Here is an 18,492-nt window from a genome sequence, read left to right as displayed (position 1 = left end):
CAGAAGTGATGCTGAATACACTATAGCATCGCTTACTGCTGCCCGTCGAGCTGCTCTCTAGCATTAGGAAACCTGTTCTAAAAAAGAGATTTAGTGTCAAGGCTTCCCTGGCATTGATCGTACATTCTGTCGACACATTTGACGCCATTGCTTTATGCAAACACCTCGAAAGATATCTAGCGATGAGAGGGTCACACAAATGTCGCGCTCTTGGAAGCTAGAAGCTATACGACAAGATAATAACCGGGAAACGACGAATAAATTCTGTCGCCCTCCATCTTGAATCTTAGCGTGCTCGTCCTCGATTCTCTTCGCTAGCTGGAGGAGTAGCCTCGCGTGCGCCAGGCCCTTCTCCTCCCCGGGTTTATCCGGGAGCAGAGGAGAAGGGCCTGGCGCACGCGAGGCTACTGGAGGAGAGTCGCAGATTTCTCTGCAGTCGCTGATCGAACATTGAGTCGTTTCTACTTCGTTTGAGGCTGCCCAACGTGTGAAACACGCTCTGTGAATCACTTTGTAGGTTTTAGCAAAGGGATGACGAAGAATTTCGCCTGCGATGCGGATTTTCTGGTGAAAGTGTTGCAGAAATTGGACGATAGTTTGAATAGGACGAAGTGGATTGTGCCTGTGACGCCTCGCGGCGATTTGGAGGTCTTGCTTCTGGCTGCAATACGGTTGTGCAAGAGAGGTTAGTTTAGATGGAAGGGGTTTAGATTTTCTAAGGGAGACCCTGTCTTACTCTCAGGCTTGGATTCTAAAAGCGAGTCGTGTCAGAGATTCTTTAGAGACGGTCTCTATTCGTCGTTTGTTAGAATTTTGACCAGGCTTTCTGCTCGTGGAATGCCGAAATTCAGGTTTGGGATTTTTGCGAATTTATACACGTACATATAATGATGAAGATTTTTTATAGCAGAACATTCAAGAGAACAATCTTCGACTTGTTCAATTTTGCGTTCTCAAGTTGAATGACGACGTCTTGCATCTTCTCGATCTTCTGGCAATGGTCTTAAGTTCTTCGTCTCGCTTCCACGTTGTCAACAACACCAAAATGTCTGAAAATTCTGATTACGTACTAAACTAATCAACACCAGAAGTTCTAATAGAAAACGCTTCTTCCTTAGGCTTTTAGTGATGTAGTCTATGCAAAACCGGCAAAACCTAAACCCAAGGTAAGCAAGAGGTCATACTGCACTAGATACGTGTCTCTAAATACAAGGATATTTTTTTCATTATCCCCAGGGTTGGCTTGTCGATTTTGTGAACGCCTTTGGATCCTACAACGGATTTGAGATCTTGCGAAAGCGCGTACTTGAAGGCAGCAACCTGAACGTGAAAATCATGGCTGCGCTCATTCGGTATTTGAAAAGAATTTTAGACTCTCATTAATAATTTCTTTCTCTAGACCTTTTGGCGGCTGCGCTCACGTTTTGACTTTGGAATGCCTTCAAAAATACGTGATTCCGTGCGCCGATCGAATGCTGGACGTGTTGGAGAGTCTCACCGACGACGATTTGAAAAGGGAGGCGAAAAACGAGGCGAAGAACAAATCTTTTCGTCTCTATTTCGAGTTAGTTCACCCGCCAAAAAATCTACTTTTCAACTTAACTATTTAGTATGAAAGTCTTTGAAAGTTGTTTATCGGGGCGATCCGGATCGCAAGGAGGTGATTCAGAAAGTGGAGGAGTTGAGAATGAGGATGATATTGAGGTAAGAAGGTGGATTCATAAATTTAAAAATACGCTCATTTATTCCATACGCAGGCTCCTTCAAATATCGTCCTTCAATGGAAAAATGAACGCTCTCAACGAAGTCAACAAAATGGGCTTAGCGTCGTACGGTTCTTCGTCGTACGGACGACAATAAGAGAAGGACGAAACTGTCGGCGCTGAAACGCTAGTGGTAAGATATAGGGGAGAGAGAGGTCTTCGTTTCTTTCTTTCAAAGACTGCTTTCGCCTCTTTTCCCGTCTCGTTCAGTTGTAGATCAAGAAAAACGAAGTCTTGACTGTTGTCTTGCGCGACAATCTTCACCAGCCTCAATACGTCGAGAAACTGGAGAAAATTTTGCAGTTCATGATTCGACAGAACGCGTTGAATCAGGCGGATTTGGATGCCATTTGGGCCGCTCAGGTTGTTACGGAGACGAGACGTTTTGTTTGTAAGTTCTACGCCTGCTGTAGGGTGCAAAGCATGATGCGATCGTGAAGAACATACACGATCCTTTGGCGAAGTTGGCGTGCAATTTTTCTTCTAAGCAGCTTGATTATCTTTTTCATTGTTTTCAGGTGCATTTTCGGATTGGTTTGTCGTTTTAAATTGGTCCATTTTCGATGTTTAGGAGAATTGGTTGCAAGCCGGAATGCTTCAAAAAGAGAAAATGATCGAATTGAGACGGCGATTAGCTGAAGACGACAAAGACGGCGTGATGGTTAAAAGGTACCATGTAATTATTATTTAAATCTTGTTGTTGTCGGTTGTGCCTCCGTTGCTCAGTGTATGGTGGCTAGTCTACGTAGTAGTGTGATACTCGTCGTGTGCGAGTAGCCCGACTCCTCCCTGAAAGGGCTTATCGTCTCATAGTGTTTATATACGGTTCCTATTTCTTATCTAGGTACTGGGATTGCTATGGAACTTAGCCCATTCCGAAGACTGCCCTACCGAAATAATGGATGAAGTTGTAAATGCCCATATCAGAATATTAGACTACAGCTGTGCAGCAGTATACATATATGGTAATAACGTGTATGACAGTACTTTTCATCCAGGAACTAGATCAGCACAGACGTTTGTGGATTGAACGATGCCTTGCCGAGTTGAAGAGCGACACGTGGGTCCTTCCAGCGATCAAGATGATGCGAGACATTTTCACCACGTACATTGAGGTATCAGGAATAGAGTTTTTTATGAGGGGGGCACATTGATACATGATGGAAATTAGGCACCGCACGAACCACTGGCCATTCGGAATACTACTATAGGCAGGACATGATTCAGCATTTTGACTCCCAATCAAGTATGTTCGAACTTCTGAAACAATTTGGAATGCTACATACAAAGTGAGAAAATCCTTTGAACTTGAAATTGAATATTTGATACATTTCGAGCAAACGATTATTTCTTTTTCGCGCTGCAGTCAATCTTGGCGCAACTTCCGAGGACATCGTCCTCGACGGTAGAACGAATCACGAACGGCAGGTGAATGACCGACTGACGTTTCTCAAGTAAATGAAAGAGATAAAGGCTACTTGACTCCTTGCAGTGAATTTTTTCATTCTATATTCGTCCTCAAAGAGGGGAAGCTGTACCTTTCTTTGAGCCAATCTATCAGGGTAATAGATATAAGAAGTACTGTCCTTAGAAGAATTTCTGTTAGACGCTTTTTTTAGATTTGGATCTGTTTGGCTAAGAGAGCCGTGTTTCCCTGCGATAGGGAGGCCTGTTTCAAATGGGTCTAAAAGGTTTGCTTGTCTTTTTGGTCGTTTTCCTAGGTTGTCAGTCTTCATCGTCCTAAGGTTATGGAAGAAGTCCGTCGCTTAGCGAGATAAAGAAATTTATTGACAATTCTTTTTATGGTTAGATATTTTGATCGTGCGTTCAAACTGGTAAACCAGACCAGTCAGAAATTGATCGCAAGGGAGCACTAATTCGTCACGTCGAATCTATTCATAAGCGGAATTGACTACCCATGGAGCGAGATGATGGAGGGTACGGCTTCTTTACACCAATGGCACGCGCCAAACTCGTTCCTGCGATCCTATTGGTCGTTCATCAATCGATCAGTTGTTTCACCAAACGCGCTTTCGCACCTTGCCCTGAAGTTCGCGCAATGTACGCTCGATCTTTCGCGATATCAAAGAAGAACTGCGACGGAGAAAAGCGACTACGCCCCAATTTTACGTAAGTGCTCATATGAAATACGGTTATAAAACGTTTCAGAGTGAGGGAGAAGTACTAATGCACAACGATGAACTTAATTGGAAGTGGCACCCACGCCAAGACACCACACCAAGGTCGAATGGTGAAAATGAAACTTGTGAAAAGCGCATGCTCGTTTCAATAAGGGCGTTGCCGTTGATCTACTTTTCCATACAACTCTTTATCCGTTTCTATATGGCAACAGGCTGCGGTTTGTCTCGTACGAAATCTTAGTACTCGTGACTCATACATAGACGCTACTAGCTGATTTACCCGTTCATCGAACGGGTTGTTTAGGCGTTTGTATTCAGACATGAGCGCATATGAAATTATGCTTATTCGGCCGTTTTGCAATATTCTAACGGCATTTTACAGCGTGTTGTCAACCCGCAGTGCCGCTCGCTGATAGGCCGGTTTTTCTGCGACTGTTACGACTCTATTCTGCTATATATCTCTAACGCTATATCTCTAATGCACGAATCGGGTCTCTTAAGCGCCGCTGCAATTCGACCTACGTGGGCTAGCTACGGCTTTTTTACCCGCGTTAGCTTATTGGAATACAGCTGCAGTTTCTTGTCGAAGCTCATTTACAGCCGCAAAAGCTATTCAAGGTGAAATCTCAGGCTGTATACTCTGGTCATTTCCTACGCTGTAAACCAACTTGGTTTGTTTGGAGGCGCCCGATTAACATATCGTAACTATTTTGTCATCTATTTGGACATTCGGTAATCGGTCGGGTCCATGTACAGCAGCCGATCCTTGGTAATTTGCAGCTGCGCTGAATCCGGTCGTAAGTCATTCGTAACTGCTGTACATGATAGTCCTTGCCCACTAAAAAAGCTTCAGTAGCGGGCCTCGGCATATAAGTAAACCGCTCCTCTACCCAATCGCGCGGTCCCATCGCAGCAGAAGCAGACGGTCACGATCTATTCACAGCTGCTCCAACCGGGCTAATCGCTGCATGCAGCAGCAGAAGAAACAGCAGCAGCAGTAGTCGCGTCGGTCAATTCACTGCTCAGATCAATCTGCGCAGTAGTCGCGCGTTTAGCTGTTGCATATGGTCCAGCCTACTGAAGATGCGAAATAACCTCTCTCGTTTCCAGCGCTACTAATAGACCGGAGCCGCTTTGCAGCTGCGAATAGACCGGTCCTTGTCCAAGAGCCGCAACCGGGCAAATTAACCTAATTCTATTTCGCAGCAAAGATGAGTTTAACGATTTTGTCTTTTCAAAATCGGCACATCGTTTATCTTCCCATCATTTAAAGCTGCCACGCAAGTGAACTGCAATATGTGTTTTCTGTTGAAAGTACTCAATGTGTTTTCTGTTGTAGGTACTCAATATGTTTTCTGTTGTAGGTACTCAATGTGTTTTCTGTTGAAGGTACTGAATGTGTTTTCTGTTGTAGGTACTCAATGTGTTTTCTGTTGAAGGTACTGAATGTGTTTTCTGTTGAAGGTACTGAATGTGTTTTCTGTTGTAGGTACTCAATGTGTTTTCTGTTGAAGGTACTCAATGTGTTTTCTGTTGTAGGTACTCAATATGTTTTCTGTTTTAGGTACTCAATATGTTTTCTGTTGTAGGTACTCAATGTGTTTTCTGTTGTAGGTACTCAATATGTTTTCTGTTTTAGATACTCAATGTGTTTTCTGTTGAAGGTACTGAATGTGTTTTCTGTTGAAGGTACTCAATGTGTTTTCTGTTGTAGGTACTCAATATGTTTTCTGTTGAAGGTACTCAATATGTTTTCTGTTGTAGGTACTGAATGTGTTTTCTGTTGAAGTTACTCAATATGTTTTCTGTTGTAGGTACTCAATGTGTTTTCTGTTGTAGGTACTCAATGTGTTTTCTGTTGTAGGTACTCAATATGTTTTCTGTTTCAGGTACTCAATGTGTTTTCTGTTGAAGGTACTGAATGTGTTTTCTGATGAAGGTACTCAATGTGTTTTCTGTTGAAGGTACTCAATGTGTTTTCTGTTGAAGTTACTCAATATGTTTTCTGTTGAAGGTACTGAATGTGTTTTCTGTTGAAGGTACTGAATGTGTTTTCTGTTGTAGGTACTCAATGTGTTTTCTGTTGAAAGTACTCAATGTGTTTTCTGTTGTAGGTACTCAATATGTTTTCTGTTGTAGATACTCAATGTGTTTTCTGTTGAAGGTACTGAATATGTTTTCTGTTGTAGGTACTCAATGTCTTTTCTGTTGAAGGTACTGAATGTGTTTTCTGTTGAAGGTACTGAATGTGTTTTCTGTTGTAGGTACTCAATGTGTTTTCTGTTGAAGGTACTGAATGTGTTTTCTGTTGTAGGTACTCAATGTGTTTTCTGTTGTAGGTACTCAATATGTCTTCTGTTTTAGGTACTGAATGTGTTTTCTGTTGAAGGTACTGAATGTGTTTTCTGTTGAAGGTACTCAATGTGTTTTCTGTTGAAGGTACTGAATGTGTTTTCTGTTGAAGGTACTGAATGTGTTTTCTGTTGTAGGTACTCAATGTGTTTTCTGTTGAAGGTACTCAATGTGTTTTCTGTTGTAGGTACTCAATATGTTTTCTGTTTTAGGTACTCAATATGTTTTCTGTTGTAGGTACTCAATGTGTTTTCTGTTGTAGGTACTCAACGTATTTTCTGTTGTAGGTACTCAATGTGTTTTCTGTTGAAGGTACTGAATGTGTTTTCTGTTGTAGGTACTGAATGTGTTTTCTGTTGAAGGTACTCAATGTGTTTTCTGTTGTAGGTACTCAATGTGTTTTCTGTTGAAGGTACTCAATGTGTTTTCTGTTGAAGGTACTGAATGTGTTTTCTGTTGTAGGTACTCAATGTGTTTTCTGTTGAAGGTACTCAATGTGTTTTCTGTTGAAGGTACTCAATGTGTTTTCTGTTGAAGGTACTCAATGTGTTTTCTGTTGAAGGTACTGAATGTGTTTTCTGTTGAAGGTACTCAATGTGTTTTCTGTTGTAGGTACTCAATGTGTTTTCTGTTGAAGGTACTCAATGTGTTTTCTGTTGTAGGTACTCAATATGTTTTCTGTTGTAGGTACTTAATGTGTTTTCTGTTGTAGGTACTCAACGTATTTTCTGTTGTAGGTACTCAATGTGTTTTCTGTTGAAGGTACTGAATGTGTTTTCTGTTGTAGGTACTGAATGTCTTTTCTGTTGAAGGTACTCAATGTGTTTTCTGTTGAAGGTACTCAATGTGTTTTCTGTTGAAGGTACTCAATGTGTTTTCTGTTGTAGGTATTCAATGTGTTTTCTGTTGTAGGTACTCAATGTGTTTTCTGTTGAAGGTACTCAATGTGTTTTCTGTTGAAGGTACTGAATGTGTTTTCTGTTGTAGGTACTCAATGTGTTTTCTGTTGAAGGTACTCAATGTGTTTTCTGTTGAAGGTACTCAATGTGTTTTCTGTTGAAGGTACTCAATGTGTTTTCTGTTGAAGGTACTGAATGTGTTTTCTGTTGTAGGTACTGAATGTGTTTTCTGTTGAAGGTACTCAATGTGTTTTCTGTTGTAGGTACTCAATGTGTTTTCTGTTGAAGGTACTCAATGTGTTTTCTGTTGAAGGTACTGAATGTGTTTTCTGTTGTAGGTACTCAATGTGTTTTCTGTTGAAGGTACTCAATGTGTTTTCTGTTGAAGGTACTCAATGTGTTTTCTGTTGAAGGTACTCAATTTTTTTTCTGTTGAAGGTACTGAATGTGTTTTCTGTTGTAAGTACTCAATGTGTTTTCTGTTGTAGGTACTCAATATGTTTTCTGTTTTAGGTACTCAATATGTTTTCTGTTGTAGGTACTCAATGTGTTTTCTGTTGTAGGTACTCAATATGTTTTCTGTTGAAGGTACTGAATGTGTTTTCTGTTGAAGGTACTGAATGTGTTTTCTGTTGAAGGTACTCAATGTGTTTTCTGTTGCAGGTACTCAATATGTTTTCTGTTTTAGGTACTCAATATGTTTTCTGTTGTAGGTACTCAATGTGTTTTCTGTTGTAGGTACTCAATATGTTTTCTGTTTTAGGTACTCAATGTGTTTTCTGTTGAAGGATACATACCCTGGAAGCAGGAAGTGGTACAGTGTCAATTGCACAAAAACATGCATCAGTGATACGTACTCTGCAAGCAGGGAATGGTACACTGCGAATTCCACTATGCGGTAAACTTAACTCAGGGGGGAAACATGCATCAGGGATACACGTATTGCAATGGCAGGGCACTCTACCAGGAGTCGCTGGAACCTCGCAGCGAGGTCGCTTTCGCGCGGAAGAAGCCATGGAAAAACGGAAAGACAAAGGAAGATGGCGGCGGAGAAAATATGCATAGCGCACTCTAAGGCGATTCGAATTGGGGCGAAACGCGACTTCACGGCGGCGATTGCTCGATTCGGACCGGTAGAGAACCCGCGCGAGACGTCGCGTTTTGAATTCCGGCGCGATCGGCGGCTCGGGAAAGCGGCGGCGGAGGAGGATCCGCGGCGGGGGTCCCGACGATCGCGCGTTCAATCGATTGCGCGGAAGGGCGTTCGGAGCGCATCGGCGCGATCGACGCGCGGTTTCGGCTGCGTCCGGCGGCGAAATTTGAAGGCGAAAACGCGACGTCCCGTATTGGAAACGCAGGCCCCGTACGAAGCTCCGTAAATTATGGGAAGACTAGCTGATTTACCCGTTCATCGAACGGGTTGTTTAGGCGTTTGTATTCAGACATGAGCGCATATGAAATTATGCTTATTCGGCCGTTTCTTGCAATATTCTAACGGCATTTTACAGCGTGTTGTCAACCCGCAGTGCCGCTCGCTGATAGGCCGGTTTTTCTGCGACCGTTACGACTATTCTGCTATATATCTCTAACGCTATATCTCTAATGCACGAATCGGGTCTCTTAAGCGCCGCTGCAATTCGACCTACGTGGGCTAGCTACGGCTTTTTTACCCGCGTTAGCTTATTGGAATACAGCTGCAGTTTCTTGTCGAAGCTCATTTACAGCCGCAAAAGCTATTCAAGGAGAAATCTCATGCAGGCTGTATACTCTGGTCATTTCCTACGCTGTAAACCAACTTGGTTTGTTTGGAGGCGCCCGATTAACATATCGTAACTATTTTGTCATCTATTTGGACATTCGGTAATCGGTCGGGTCCATGTACAGCAGCCGATCCTTGGTAATTTGCAGCAGCGCTGAATCCGGTCGTAAGTCATTCGTAACTGCTGTACATGATAGTCCTTGCCCACTAAAAAAGCTTCAGTAGCGGGCCTCGGCATATAAGTAAACCGCTCCTCTACCAAATCGCGCGGTCCCATCGCAGCAGAAGCAGACGGTCACGATCTATTCACAGCTGCTCCAACCGGGCTAATCGCTGCATGCAGCAGCAGAAGAAACAGCAGCAGCAGTAGTCGCGTCGGTCAATTCACTGCTCAGATCAATCTGCGCAGTAGTCGCGCGTTTAGCTGTTGCATATGGTCCAGCCTACTGAAGATGCGAAATAACCTCTCTCGTTTCCAGCGCTACTAATAGACCGGAGCCGCTTTGCAGCTGTGAATAGACCGGTCCTTGTCCAAGAGCCGCAACCGGGCAAATTAACCTAATTCTATTTCGCAGCAAAGATGAGTTTAACGATTTTGTCTTTTCAAAATCGGCACATCGTTTATCTTCCCATCATTTAAAGCTGCCACGCAAGTGAACTGCAATATGCTGTAAACTCAGGGGGAAAACACGAATCAGGGATACATACCCGGAAGCAGGGCATGGTACACTGCGAATTGCACTATGCAGCATTAAACTCAGGCGAAAAACATGCATCAGGAATACATACCCTGCAAGCAGGGAATGGTAGACTGTGAATTGCACTATGTACAGTATGCAGTAAACTGAGGGGGAAAACGTGCATCAGGGATAGATACCCTGCAAGCAGGGCATGGTACACTGCGAATTGCACTATGCGGTATTAAACTCTGGCGAAAAACATGCATCAGGGATACATACCCTGCAAGCAGGGAATGGTACACTGTGAATTGCACGATGTACAGTATGCAGTAAACTCAGGGGGAAAACGTGCATCAGGGACACATACCCTGCAAGCACGGCATGGTACCCTGCGAATTGCACTATGCGGTAAACTCAGGAGGAAAACATGCATCAGGGATACATACCCTGCAAGCAGGGAATAGTAGACTGCATCAGGGATACATACCCTGCAAGCAGGGAATGGTAGACTGTGAATTGCACTATGTACAGTATGCAGTAAACTCAGGGGGAAAACGTTCATCAGGGATACATACCCTGCAAGCAGGGCATGGTACACTGCGAATTGCACAATGCGATAAACTCAGGAGGAAAACATGCATCAGGGATACATACCCTGCAAGCAGGGAATGGTACACTGTGAATTGCACGATGTACAGTATGCAGTAAACTCAGGGGGAAAACGTGCATCAGGGACACATACCCTGCAAGCAGGGCATGGTACCCTGCGAATTGCACTATGCGGTAAACTCAGGAGGAAAACATGCATCAGGGATACATACCCTGCAAGCGGGGAATAGTAGACTGCATCAGGGATACATACCCTGCAAGCAGGGAATGGTAGACTGTGAATTGCACTATGTACAGTATGCAGTAAACTCAGGGGGAAAACGTGCATCAGGGATACATACCCTGCAAGCAGGGCATGGTACACTGCGAATTGCACCATGCGATAAACTCAGGAGGAAAACATGCATCAGGGATACATACCCTGCAAGCAGGGAATGGTACACTGTGAATTGCACTACGCACAGTATGCAGTAAACTCAGGGGTAAAACGTGCATCAGGGACACATACCCTGCAAGCAGGGCATGGTACCCAGCGAATTGCACTATGCGGTAAACTCAGGGGGAAAACATGCATCAGGGATACATACCCTGCAAGCAGGGCATGGTACACTGTGAATTGCACTATGCGGTATTAAACTCAGGCGAAAAACATGCATCAGGGATACATACCCTGCAAGCAGGGAATGGTACACTGTGAATTGCACTACGCACAGTATGCAGTAAACTCAGGGGGAAAACGTGCATCAGGGATACATACCCTGCAAGCAGGAAGTGGTACAGTGTCAATTGCACAAAAACATGTATCAGTGATACGTACTCTGCAAGCAGGGAATGGTACACTGCGAATTGCACTACGCACAGTATGCAGTAAACTCACTATGTACAGTATGCAGTAAACTCAGGGGGAAAACGTGCATCAGGGATACATACCCTGCAAGCAGGGCATGGTACACTGCGAATTGCACCATGCGATAAACTCAGGAGGAAAACATGCATCAGATATACATACCCTGCAAGCAGGGAATGGTACACTGTGAATTGCACTACGCACAGTATGCAGTAAACTCAGGGGTAAAACGTGCATCAGGGACACATACCCTGCAAGCAGGGCATGGTACCCTGCGAATTGCACTATGCGGTAAACTCAGGGGGAAAACATGCATCAGGGATACATACCCTGCAAGCAGGGCATGGTACACTGTGAATTGCACTACGCACAGTATGCAGTAAACTCAGGGGGAAAACGTGCATCAGGGATACATACCCTGCAAGCAGGAAGTGGTACAGTGTCAATTGCACAAAAACATGCATCAGTGATACGTACTCTGCAAGCAGGGAATGGTACACTGCAAATTCCACTATGCGGTAAACTTAACTCAGGGGGGAAACATGCATCAGGGATACACGTATTGCAAGGGCAGGGCACTCTACCAGGAGTCGCTGGAACCTCGCAGCGAGGTCGCTTTCGCGCGGAAGAAGCCATGGAAAAACGGAAAGACAAAGGAAGATGGCGGCGGAGAAAATATGCATAGCGCACTCTAAGGCGATTCGAATTGGGGCGAAACGCGACTTCACGGCGGCGATTGCTCGATTCGGACCGGTAGAGAACCCGCGCGAGACGTCGCGTTTGGAATTCCGGCGCGATCGGCGGCTCGGGAAAGCGGCGGCGGAGGAGGATCCGCGGCGGGGGTCCCGACGATCGCGCGTTCAATCGATTGCGCGGAAGGGCGTTCGAAGCGCAGCGGCGCGATCGAAGCGCGGTCACGGCGGCGTCGGGCGGCGAAATTTGAAGGCGAAAACGCGAGGTCCCGCATTGGAAACGCAGGCCCCGTACGAAGCTCCGTAAATTATGGGAAGATTCAGATATTTCTCACCCTTGGGATGAAGTGGTCCTGCCTGGTCATGTTTTTCACGAACTTTCTGAAGCTTTAATTCCTTCTCTCATTCTTGACGAACTTTTGATTGAGAAATTGATTACTAAAGCTGAATGTGAAGACATAAAAAGATGCCTTACTCCTGCAGAGCAGAGCCACAAACTCCTGCGGTCTCTCGTGAGCCGCCAAAAGGAGGATTACCTTGTCTTTCGAAGAATTTTACAGAAGGCGCCAGGCTGTGAAAATGCTTACGCCATCTTACTCTCTTCGGAGGAGAGAGTTCTTGGAGTAAGAAATTGGACATTTCTCCATCTCGTGTCTCATAGCTTAACTTATTAGAGTCAAGCTATTTACTACCCTGACCAGAAGCTTATGGCAGGCGTGTTGTTTGGCCGGCTCAAAAGAATTCTGAAAACCCATTACAAAAGTATGAAAAACATATCTGATGTCTATAGCAAATTTGATTTCCTTATTTTCACGGCAAAATTTAATTCTTTACGAAATCAGACGCTTGAACGTCTACTTCATCCTAAAGCTGGAATTGTTCCTCTTTCTCTTAATGAAGAGGATAGAAAACGTTATGGTAAGAAGCGAATTTTAAAGTATCAACTTGCCGATGAGGAAAAAGACTCAGTGAAGGAGTTTCGTGATAAAGTGGAAGAAGCTGAGAGAGAGAAATCAGACTCGGGTAGAACTCTTTTTCTTGTTATAGCTGATGAAAGCCACTGGGGGACCGTCAAAGCTAAAGAGGTTGAGGACGGCAATCTGTCTGCGAAAAAAACCCAAAAAGCCTTCGATGAGTTTGTTAATACCTGGGGCAAACATGAGGACGTTGTCGTTCTTCAAGTATCGGCGACGCCGTTTAATTTACTCACAATCAATTCTCGGATTCCTCAAGTATATTACCAAGATCTTGGCTCAAAAACGAAAAAGGAAGTACATGTCGTTCATTGGGCAGAATTGATTTTAGAGCAGTTTCAGAAAGGCTGTGCCGTTCGCCTCTCAACTATAAATGGCGAGTGTTGTGTAGGTGTTCAAAAAGGAAGTCACAATGTAGTGGCATCTTCTGTTGAAAGCCTGGTTTATATTGACGGATCGCAATCAGTTTCAGGACAAAATGTTCGTTTGTACGAATATGATGAGGAAACTAACAAAGTTGGCCGAATTTTTGGTTTGTTTGCTGGTACAAATCTTCGTTCAAGAATGCGTGAATTCGATACTGACGTAATTGCTCTCTGTCAAGATGACAGTTCAGACTATTGTTTTGACTTTGAAGCGGTTTTAGATTCAGGAATGGGCGTCGTTTCATGAAAGGCCGCCTCGAAATTAATAGGTGTCTACCTGAAAGCGGAAAAGATAGATAAAGAAGGGAATTGCAAGATCCGTAAAGCAGCGGGTGTTGAGCAACTGTCTCAGCACCAAGTCAAACAGCTGCCTCGAAACTGTGCTTTTCAAATTGATGTCATCAAAGTGCGTGAAAAGGAAGCTGGAGGAGAAATGGTTGGCAGTTCCAAGCGGTATCTCTCACTCAATTATTATATTAATAGCCTGATGAGAGATAAACATGAAAATCGGCTCATCAAAACAGACGAAAGGTTTTATGCTATTTTGGGAAGGATGCAAGAACTGGACTTCTTTAAAACGAAAGCCGCTGATTCAGACGTTGTTCTTTCTTGGGAGTATGCTTTCCTTCTTCTTTGGCTGTTTTCAGACAAATCCGAGACGCTTATAGACAAGATGCTTATAGAAGTACCCTTCGAGCGGGGCTTATTGGCCGATTTTCTGAATGAATTTAAGCAGGAACTAATGAGTGAAGAAGAAAAATCCGCTTTTGAAAAATTTTGTGAAGCGTTTGCTTTGGAAACAAGTAAAACATTGTTTGGGTGTCTAAAAAGAAAAAATATAACAGAGGAACTGAAATCTGATTTGAAAAACTTCAGCGATGCGCTATTTTTGCCTTCTGCCGATTCTGCCGATGTTTCTACTATGATACAACTGCTGCATCCTCATTATGAGCGGCCGACTCTCTTTAGCAAAGTTCTACTTTGCGTTCCAACTCTTGCAATTTTGCTCGATTTAATCTTTCAGAAGCCGTCTATTAAAATTGCTCGCGTCAAGTCTAAAAAGATGGGCGAAAAAACGGCTGAGAATATCAGATTAGCTTTACGTGTTTCAAAATGCCGTTCCGTCGGCAAAAACATGCACTCGTTCTTTGTGATTTGTGACTTCGGAAAGAGGGATATAAACGAGGAAGTGAAAAATTTGCTTCGTGTCGAGGAATTCCAAATGCAATCTCAGTTTGGCCGTTGCTAGTCAGCTGAGGCTAAAGGTCAATGCTTATGCTTAGACTTCAAGCCAGCGGCTGAGGATCCACTTAAATGTGCTGGCTGCAAACATCAACATCACCTTTTTAAAACCTATCTGGATTTGGAGTTTGTACCCTGCTTGCTAATCCTAGTGAAAAAAGCGCGAATGGGAGACACCTTTCCTCATACTTTGAATGCCATGGATTTGAGATTGTTTAAAAATGAGACAGTACAAGTTACTATAACGCAAACGATGCAGGAACTGGGAAGGCTTTGTCGGTATGTTGACAGGAAAGAGAAAGCAAATGAGCCTTTTGCAATAGTGGGAAAGGCACTGTACAATGATCTTTATAAACACGTTAAAAGCTGCGCTTCTTTTACTGCAATCGACATGATTCCCGACGCAAAGATGGCTGTAACCAAAGACAAACGTAAATGGGAACAGGAGAAAGATCTACCGTTCCGTGTTCGCTGGCTTCGTCATGAAGCTAGATCGTCAAGTTGTGATTATAAGAACACGTACGACCCAAAAGGCATTCTGGAAAATCGTCTTTTGCTTCAGGCGGAGCCTCAAATCGGAAAAACGGGCACTTACTTGAAGTTTTTGGAAGATCTGAGAAGCAAAATCTGTCGAGACGAGGATTCAGAATTAATTGACTGTGGAAACTTTGATACTGAAACCGAAAAGGATGAGGAAGCCTTCGATAGTGAAGCATTATTTGATGAAGCGGAATGGATCTATCCTCATTACGCAAAATTTACGTGGGAAACAGCACGTCGATTGAAGTATGAACTCTCTTCGTCAAAGTACGAAAAATTACGGCACTATAATCCGAACGAAAAACGCTCCGAACTTGTTAAAAATATTATAAACGCATTCTATCCTAAGTTAATTGGGAGAGACACGCGTGATGTAGCCCCGCGTAGGAGAGAAAGAAGTGATTTTGTTGTGGAGTGGGAAGAAGAAATGCACAACGTCAGAAGCTATTCTGATTATCACGCCGCTACAAACTGCCTCGTTTGTTATCCTGCTAGAAGAGAAGCTCATTTTGACTTAGTAACTTTAGGGCGGAAGTTTGACAAGTTAAAAGACTTTGAAATTGAAAAGGTGACTATTTCAGTACCTGGAGGACCTTCGTTCGAAAACTTTAGATTAGCTCTTAAGAGTGGTAGTCCTGAAGCCCTCCGAGATTTCAAATGGGTTTTTATTCCTTCGCACAAACGAGCTCATAGAGCGCTGTTGAACTTCTCGCACTCACTCAAAAGAGGATCGGTTTTTAAACCGTTATTTGCTTTGGTTATTAGGCAAAGTGAATTTCAGGCATATCAAACTGTTTGGGGAAAATTCCATGTTATAATACAGTTACCAACACGTTTTAAGTTGCCAGAAGATTTGCAAAAGCAGCTAGATTACAAGTACACGCACGCTGAAGATAACGAGAGCAGAATTGGATTTGCTCGACTGTTTATGCAGTTATTTGCTCATGCGCTAGGCCTGGAATTTGCCTTTCACATGGACGACAACGTTTCTTCGCTGTATTGCATTGATTTTTCTAAAAGAGACCAAATGAAGATGAAGAAAACGTACTTGACGACAGTCCTTTCTCACCTCTGGAATCAATTTGATCCTGTGGCAGAATTACCAGAAGAACTGCAACAAAGTTCCCTTAGCGGAAAAGTCATCGAATATTCTGGCAAACAAGATAAGTATGGCGTTCTTGGAATGAAGTTTGATCGTCTCGGTTACAAAAGACCGCCTTTTCGTCACGGGAGACTTGGTGCTCTTTACCTCTTGAACGTGAAAGCGACTTTTGAAAAGAAAGTTTTCTTCATGCCTACCCCCTTTTTGGAAGACGTCATGTTCTGCGACGACTGCGATGCGAAGCAATTGTTATGCTGCAAATACGGGCGATTTGCGTTTGTTAAAGCGCCCATCGAAGGTCGTGATGCATTTGTGGCAACCGGCGTAAAACCTTCTGGAGAACCAAAAACACCAGCGTCTGTTAGATCGCCCGTCAAACGCGCGAGCCTATCTGTGGCATTCGGCGTAAAACCTTCGACGGAACAACAACGATCGGAGGTTTATAGAGCTCCCGTTAAAGGTGTGGATCTATCTGCAGCATCTTGCGTGAAACCGTTCACAGGGCCATGGCTAAAAGCGAAAAAGCCAAAACGCGACTTTATAGTTATTTCTGATTCGTCTGATACAGCCGTTTCACCGCAAGAAGGAGACAATTTAGGCGATTCTACATCAGAGCTACTCGGTGAAGAAACTTTACCTCTGCATAAGTGTCGCTGCCACCACAATTCACTGAAGAAAGGGCTTGGGGAACTTCTTAAAAGTTTGACATATGAGTACGATTCGTTCTCTCCATGCTACCAGCACATGATAAAAGATATGTCTTCAAGGCACTTAAAGAAAATAAAACGCAGATTTGAAAAATTCGAAGTAGGCAAGATCGTCGATCCAAGCGAAAGGAAAAATCTTCTACTTTTCTGTCATTTATTGACAACGACATTCTATCCAGTTGGCAAGATTCGGTTGGTCTTTTTCTTCAACTAGACTTAGAAAATCATATTCATCGAAAACGTTCTGAAATAGAATTTGCCTGGGCTTTGCCTATTAAAATAGCTCTAAAGCTAGAGCTAAACACAAAAAATAGCATAATAGAGTTTCTAGGCAGATGTAAAATCAAAGTGGATCAGTGCGATGTCTGCTGGACATGTTACCACAAACCAGACAGCGCTTACAGTGTTTTGGTTGTTATTGTCAGTAAAGGGAACTATAAAAAAAGGAATCAACGTAAACGAGATCTTTCTTTGTCGCCTAAAGATGAAGATGCTTCACGTCCTCCAAACAAGATGTTAAGATTGAACTAGATTAGTCGTTACATTCTTCTACGCATCGAAATATAGGCTTTACTACTCCAAGCACACTCCATGCAAAGATCTTGTAAATAGCTCACATGCACATGTGTATACGTAGCACGTATCTTGTAGCAATTATGCATCTGTATTTCTTTATCAATTCTACCTGTTAAATGGGGCAGCTCGTGTCGCATAGAAAATTCCCAAAAAACATTTCGTTGGCGTTTTCGTTCTATTTTACTTATGGCTTTTACGATATCATGTCTTTCGTAGCTGTAGGACCTCGGCTTCCGGACATTTTGCAATTTCGGACGCTCGCACAGCAAATCTAGAGAGCGGATTCTACATACATCCGTATGGCGCATTTCAAAGTCCAATCCCTATGGCCAGGAATAATGTGCTCGAGCGCAAATGAATAGGCGAATCAATAGCCCAAACTATCATGATTTTATTAGAATATTAGACGAAAACTCTGCATTCGTACAACAGTATAACTTTCGGACACCTACGCTAATGCAATTAGCTGCTTGAAAACGAGTAACTTTCTTAAGGAGCTGTGCTGTTCAGTGCAGAAAAATGCATTTCTTTGGCCAATTTGCACCTGGTAATAATACCGAACACATGCAGAGGGCCACGGAAGTCTTGTTGCGCATGCGTTTGCTTACATGTTAGAAATCGAGCAAAATTACGAATGTTTTCGTTTAGCTCCTATTACTGGAAAGAAGTATGGAATTGTGAACAGGCTATAGTGCCTACCGTGGCTGCCGTGAGAGTAATAGACGATGATGGAGATGTTTCTATTGCGTAATTCAGAAGAAATTAAACAGTGTAGCCTCTCCCAATTTTAAAAAATGTGTGAAATATTGTGGAATCCATTCAGGGGGTCGCTAGCGAAGCAAGAAGAAAAAATCGCACCGTTGTTCTAAAGTACGTCAAAAATAACTAGTCTTTCTAGTACAATTCTGTTTGTTTCAGCTTCTCTGTTGTAGTTCCGCGCAATGCAGCCGTTGACAATTAATGCTTCAAATACTGCTATTAGAGACGTAAGTTTTCTAACGCTGCGTTTGCTAATTAAATCTTTTTCTGTTTTCTCACGCGACTATAGGGTGTCGCTTTTGTTGCAGCAGCTGGAAACAAAGGCGACGAAGATGGTGAAGTATCTCCAGCGGAAATTTAAGCCAAAAAAAGTATTTGACGACAATTCTTTCTCACCTCTGGAATCAATTTGATTCTATGGCAGA

General features: G+C 43.2%; 3 protein-coding genes across 3 annotated transcripts; all 3 read left to right on the top strand.

The window, feature by feature from the left end:
* The first annotated feature begins 403 nt into the window (after positions 1-403).
* On the top strand, positions 404-4,249 carry LOC136195533 (ubiquitin carboxyl-terminal hydrolase 9X-like). Its single transcript, XM_065984872.1, has 17 exons — positions 404-685; positions 743-851; positions 908-1,066; positions 1,119-1,166; positions 1,237-1,352; positions 1,400-1,564; positions 1,611-1,704; positions 1,758-1,896; positions 1,974-2,126; positions 2,177-2,281; positions 2,335-2,432; positions 2,608-2,878; positions 2,935-3,052; positions 3,130-3,217; positions 3,288-3,325; positions 3,383-3,520; positions 3,574-4,249. The coding sequence occupies exons 3-8, from the start codon at positions 998-1,000 to the stop codon at positions 1,884-1,886; spliced, it is 621 nt and encodes a 206-aa protein (XP_065840944.1). The 5' UTR covers positions 404-685; positions 743-851; positions 908-997; the 3' UTR covers positions 1,887-1,896; positions 1,974-2,126; positions 2,177-2,281; positions 2,335-2,432; positions 2,608-2,878; positions 2,935-3,052; positions 3,130-3,217; positions 3,288-3,325; positions 3,383-3,520; positions 3,574-4,249.
* LOC136195526 (uncharacterized) lies at positions 3,906-14,319 on the top strand. The gene is made up of 3 exons (XM_065984859.1): positions 3,906-4,122; positions 12,067-12,365; positions 12,417-14,319. Exons 1-3 carry the CDS (start codon positions 3,906-3,908, stop codon positions 13,386-13,388), a joined length of 1,488 nt encoding a protein of 495 aa, XP_065840931.1. The 3' UTR covers positions 13,389-14,319.
* On the top strand, positions 14,277-17,466 carry LOC136195466 (GREB1-like protein). The gene is made up of 2 exons (XM_065984792.1): positions 14,277-14,330; positions 14,391-17,466. Exons 1-2 carry the CDS (start codon positions 14,277-14,279, stop codon positions 16,944-16,946), a joined length of 2,610 nt encoding a protein of 869 aa, XP_065840864.1. The 3' UTR covers positions 16,947-17,466.
* The last annotated feature ends 1,026 nt before the right edge of the window (positions 17,467-18,492 follow it).

Source organism: Oscarella lobularis, chromosome 14 (assembly GCF_947507565.1).
Source record: "Oscarella lobularis chromosome 14, ooOscLobu1.1, whole genome shotgun sequence".
In the NCBI taxonomy this organism is placed as follows: Eukaryota; Metazoa; Porifera; class Homoscleromorpha; order Homosclerophorida; family Oscarellidae; genus Oscarella; species Oscarella lobularis.
This window is presented reverse-complemented; position numbering and strand designations above follow the sequence as displayed.

Excerpts from the sequence above, each read along its gene's own strand:
- LOC136195526 (XM_065984859.1), top strand. The coding sequence starts at position 3,906 with ATGAAATACGGTTATAAAACGTTTCAGAGTGAGGGAGAAGTACTAATG. Across the intron at positions 4,123-12,066 it reads CTATATGGCAACAGGCTGCG|ATATTTCTCACCCTTGGGAT; the intron begins GTTTGTCTCGTA and ends GGGAAGATTCAG. Across the intron at positions 12,366-12,416 it reads CGGAGGAGAGAGTTCTTGGA|AGTCAAGCTATTTACTACCC; the intron begins GTAAGAAATTGG and ends TTAACTTATTAG.
- LOC136195466 (XM_065984792.1), top strand. The coding sequence starts at position 14,277 with ATGCACTCGTTCTTTGTGATTTGTGACTTCGGAAAGAGGGATATAAAC. Across the intron at positions 14,331-14,390 it reads AGAGGGATATAAACGAGGAA|TCAGCTGAGGCTAAAGGTCA; the intron begins GTGAAAAATTTG and ends GGCCGTTGCTAG.
- LOC136195533 (XM_065984872.1), top strand. The coding sequence starts at position 998 with ATGGTCTTAAGTTCTTCGTCTCGCTTCCACGTTGTCAACAACACCAAA. Across the intron at positions 1,067-1,118 it reads TGTCTGAAAATTCTGATTAC|GCTTTTAGTGATGTAGTCTA; the intron begins GTACTAAACTAA and ends CTTCTTCCTTAG. Across the intron at positions 1,565-1,610 it reads TCTTTTCGTCTCTATTTCGA|TATGAAAGTCTTTGAAAGTT; the intron begins GTTAGTTCACCC and ends TTAACTATTTAG.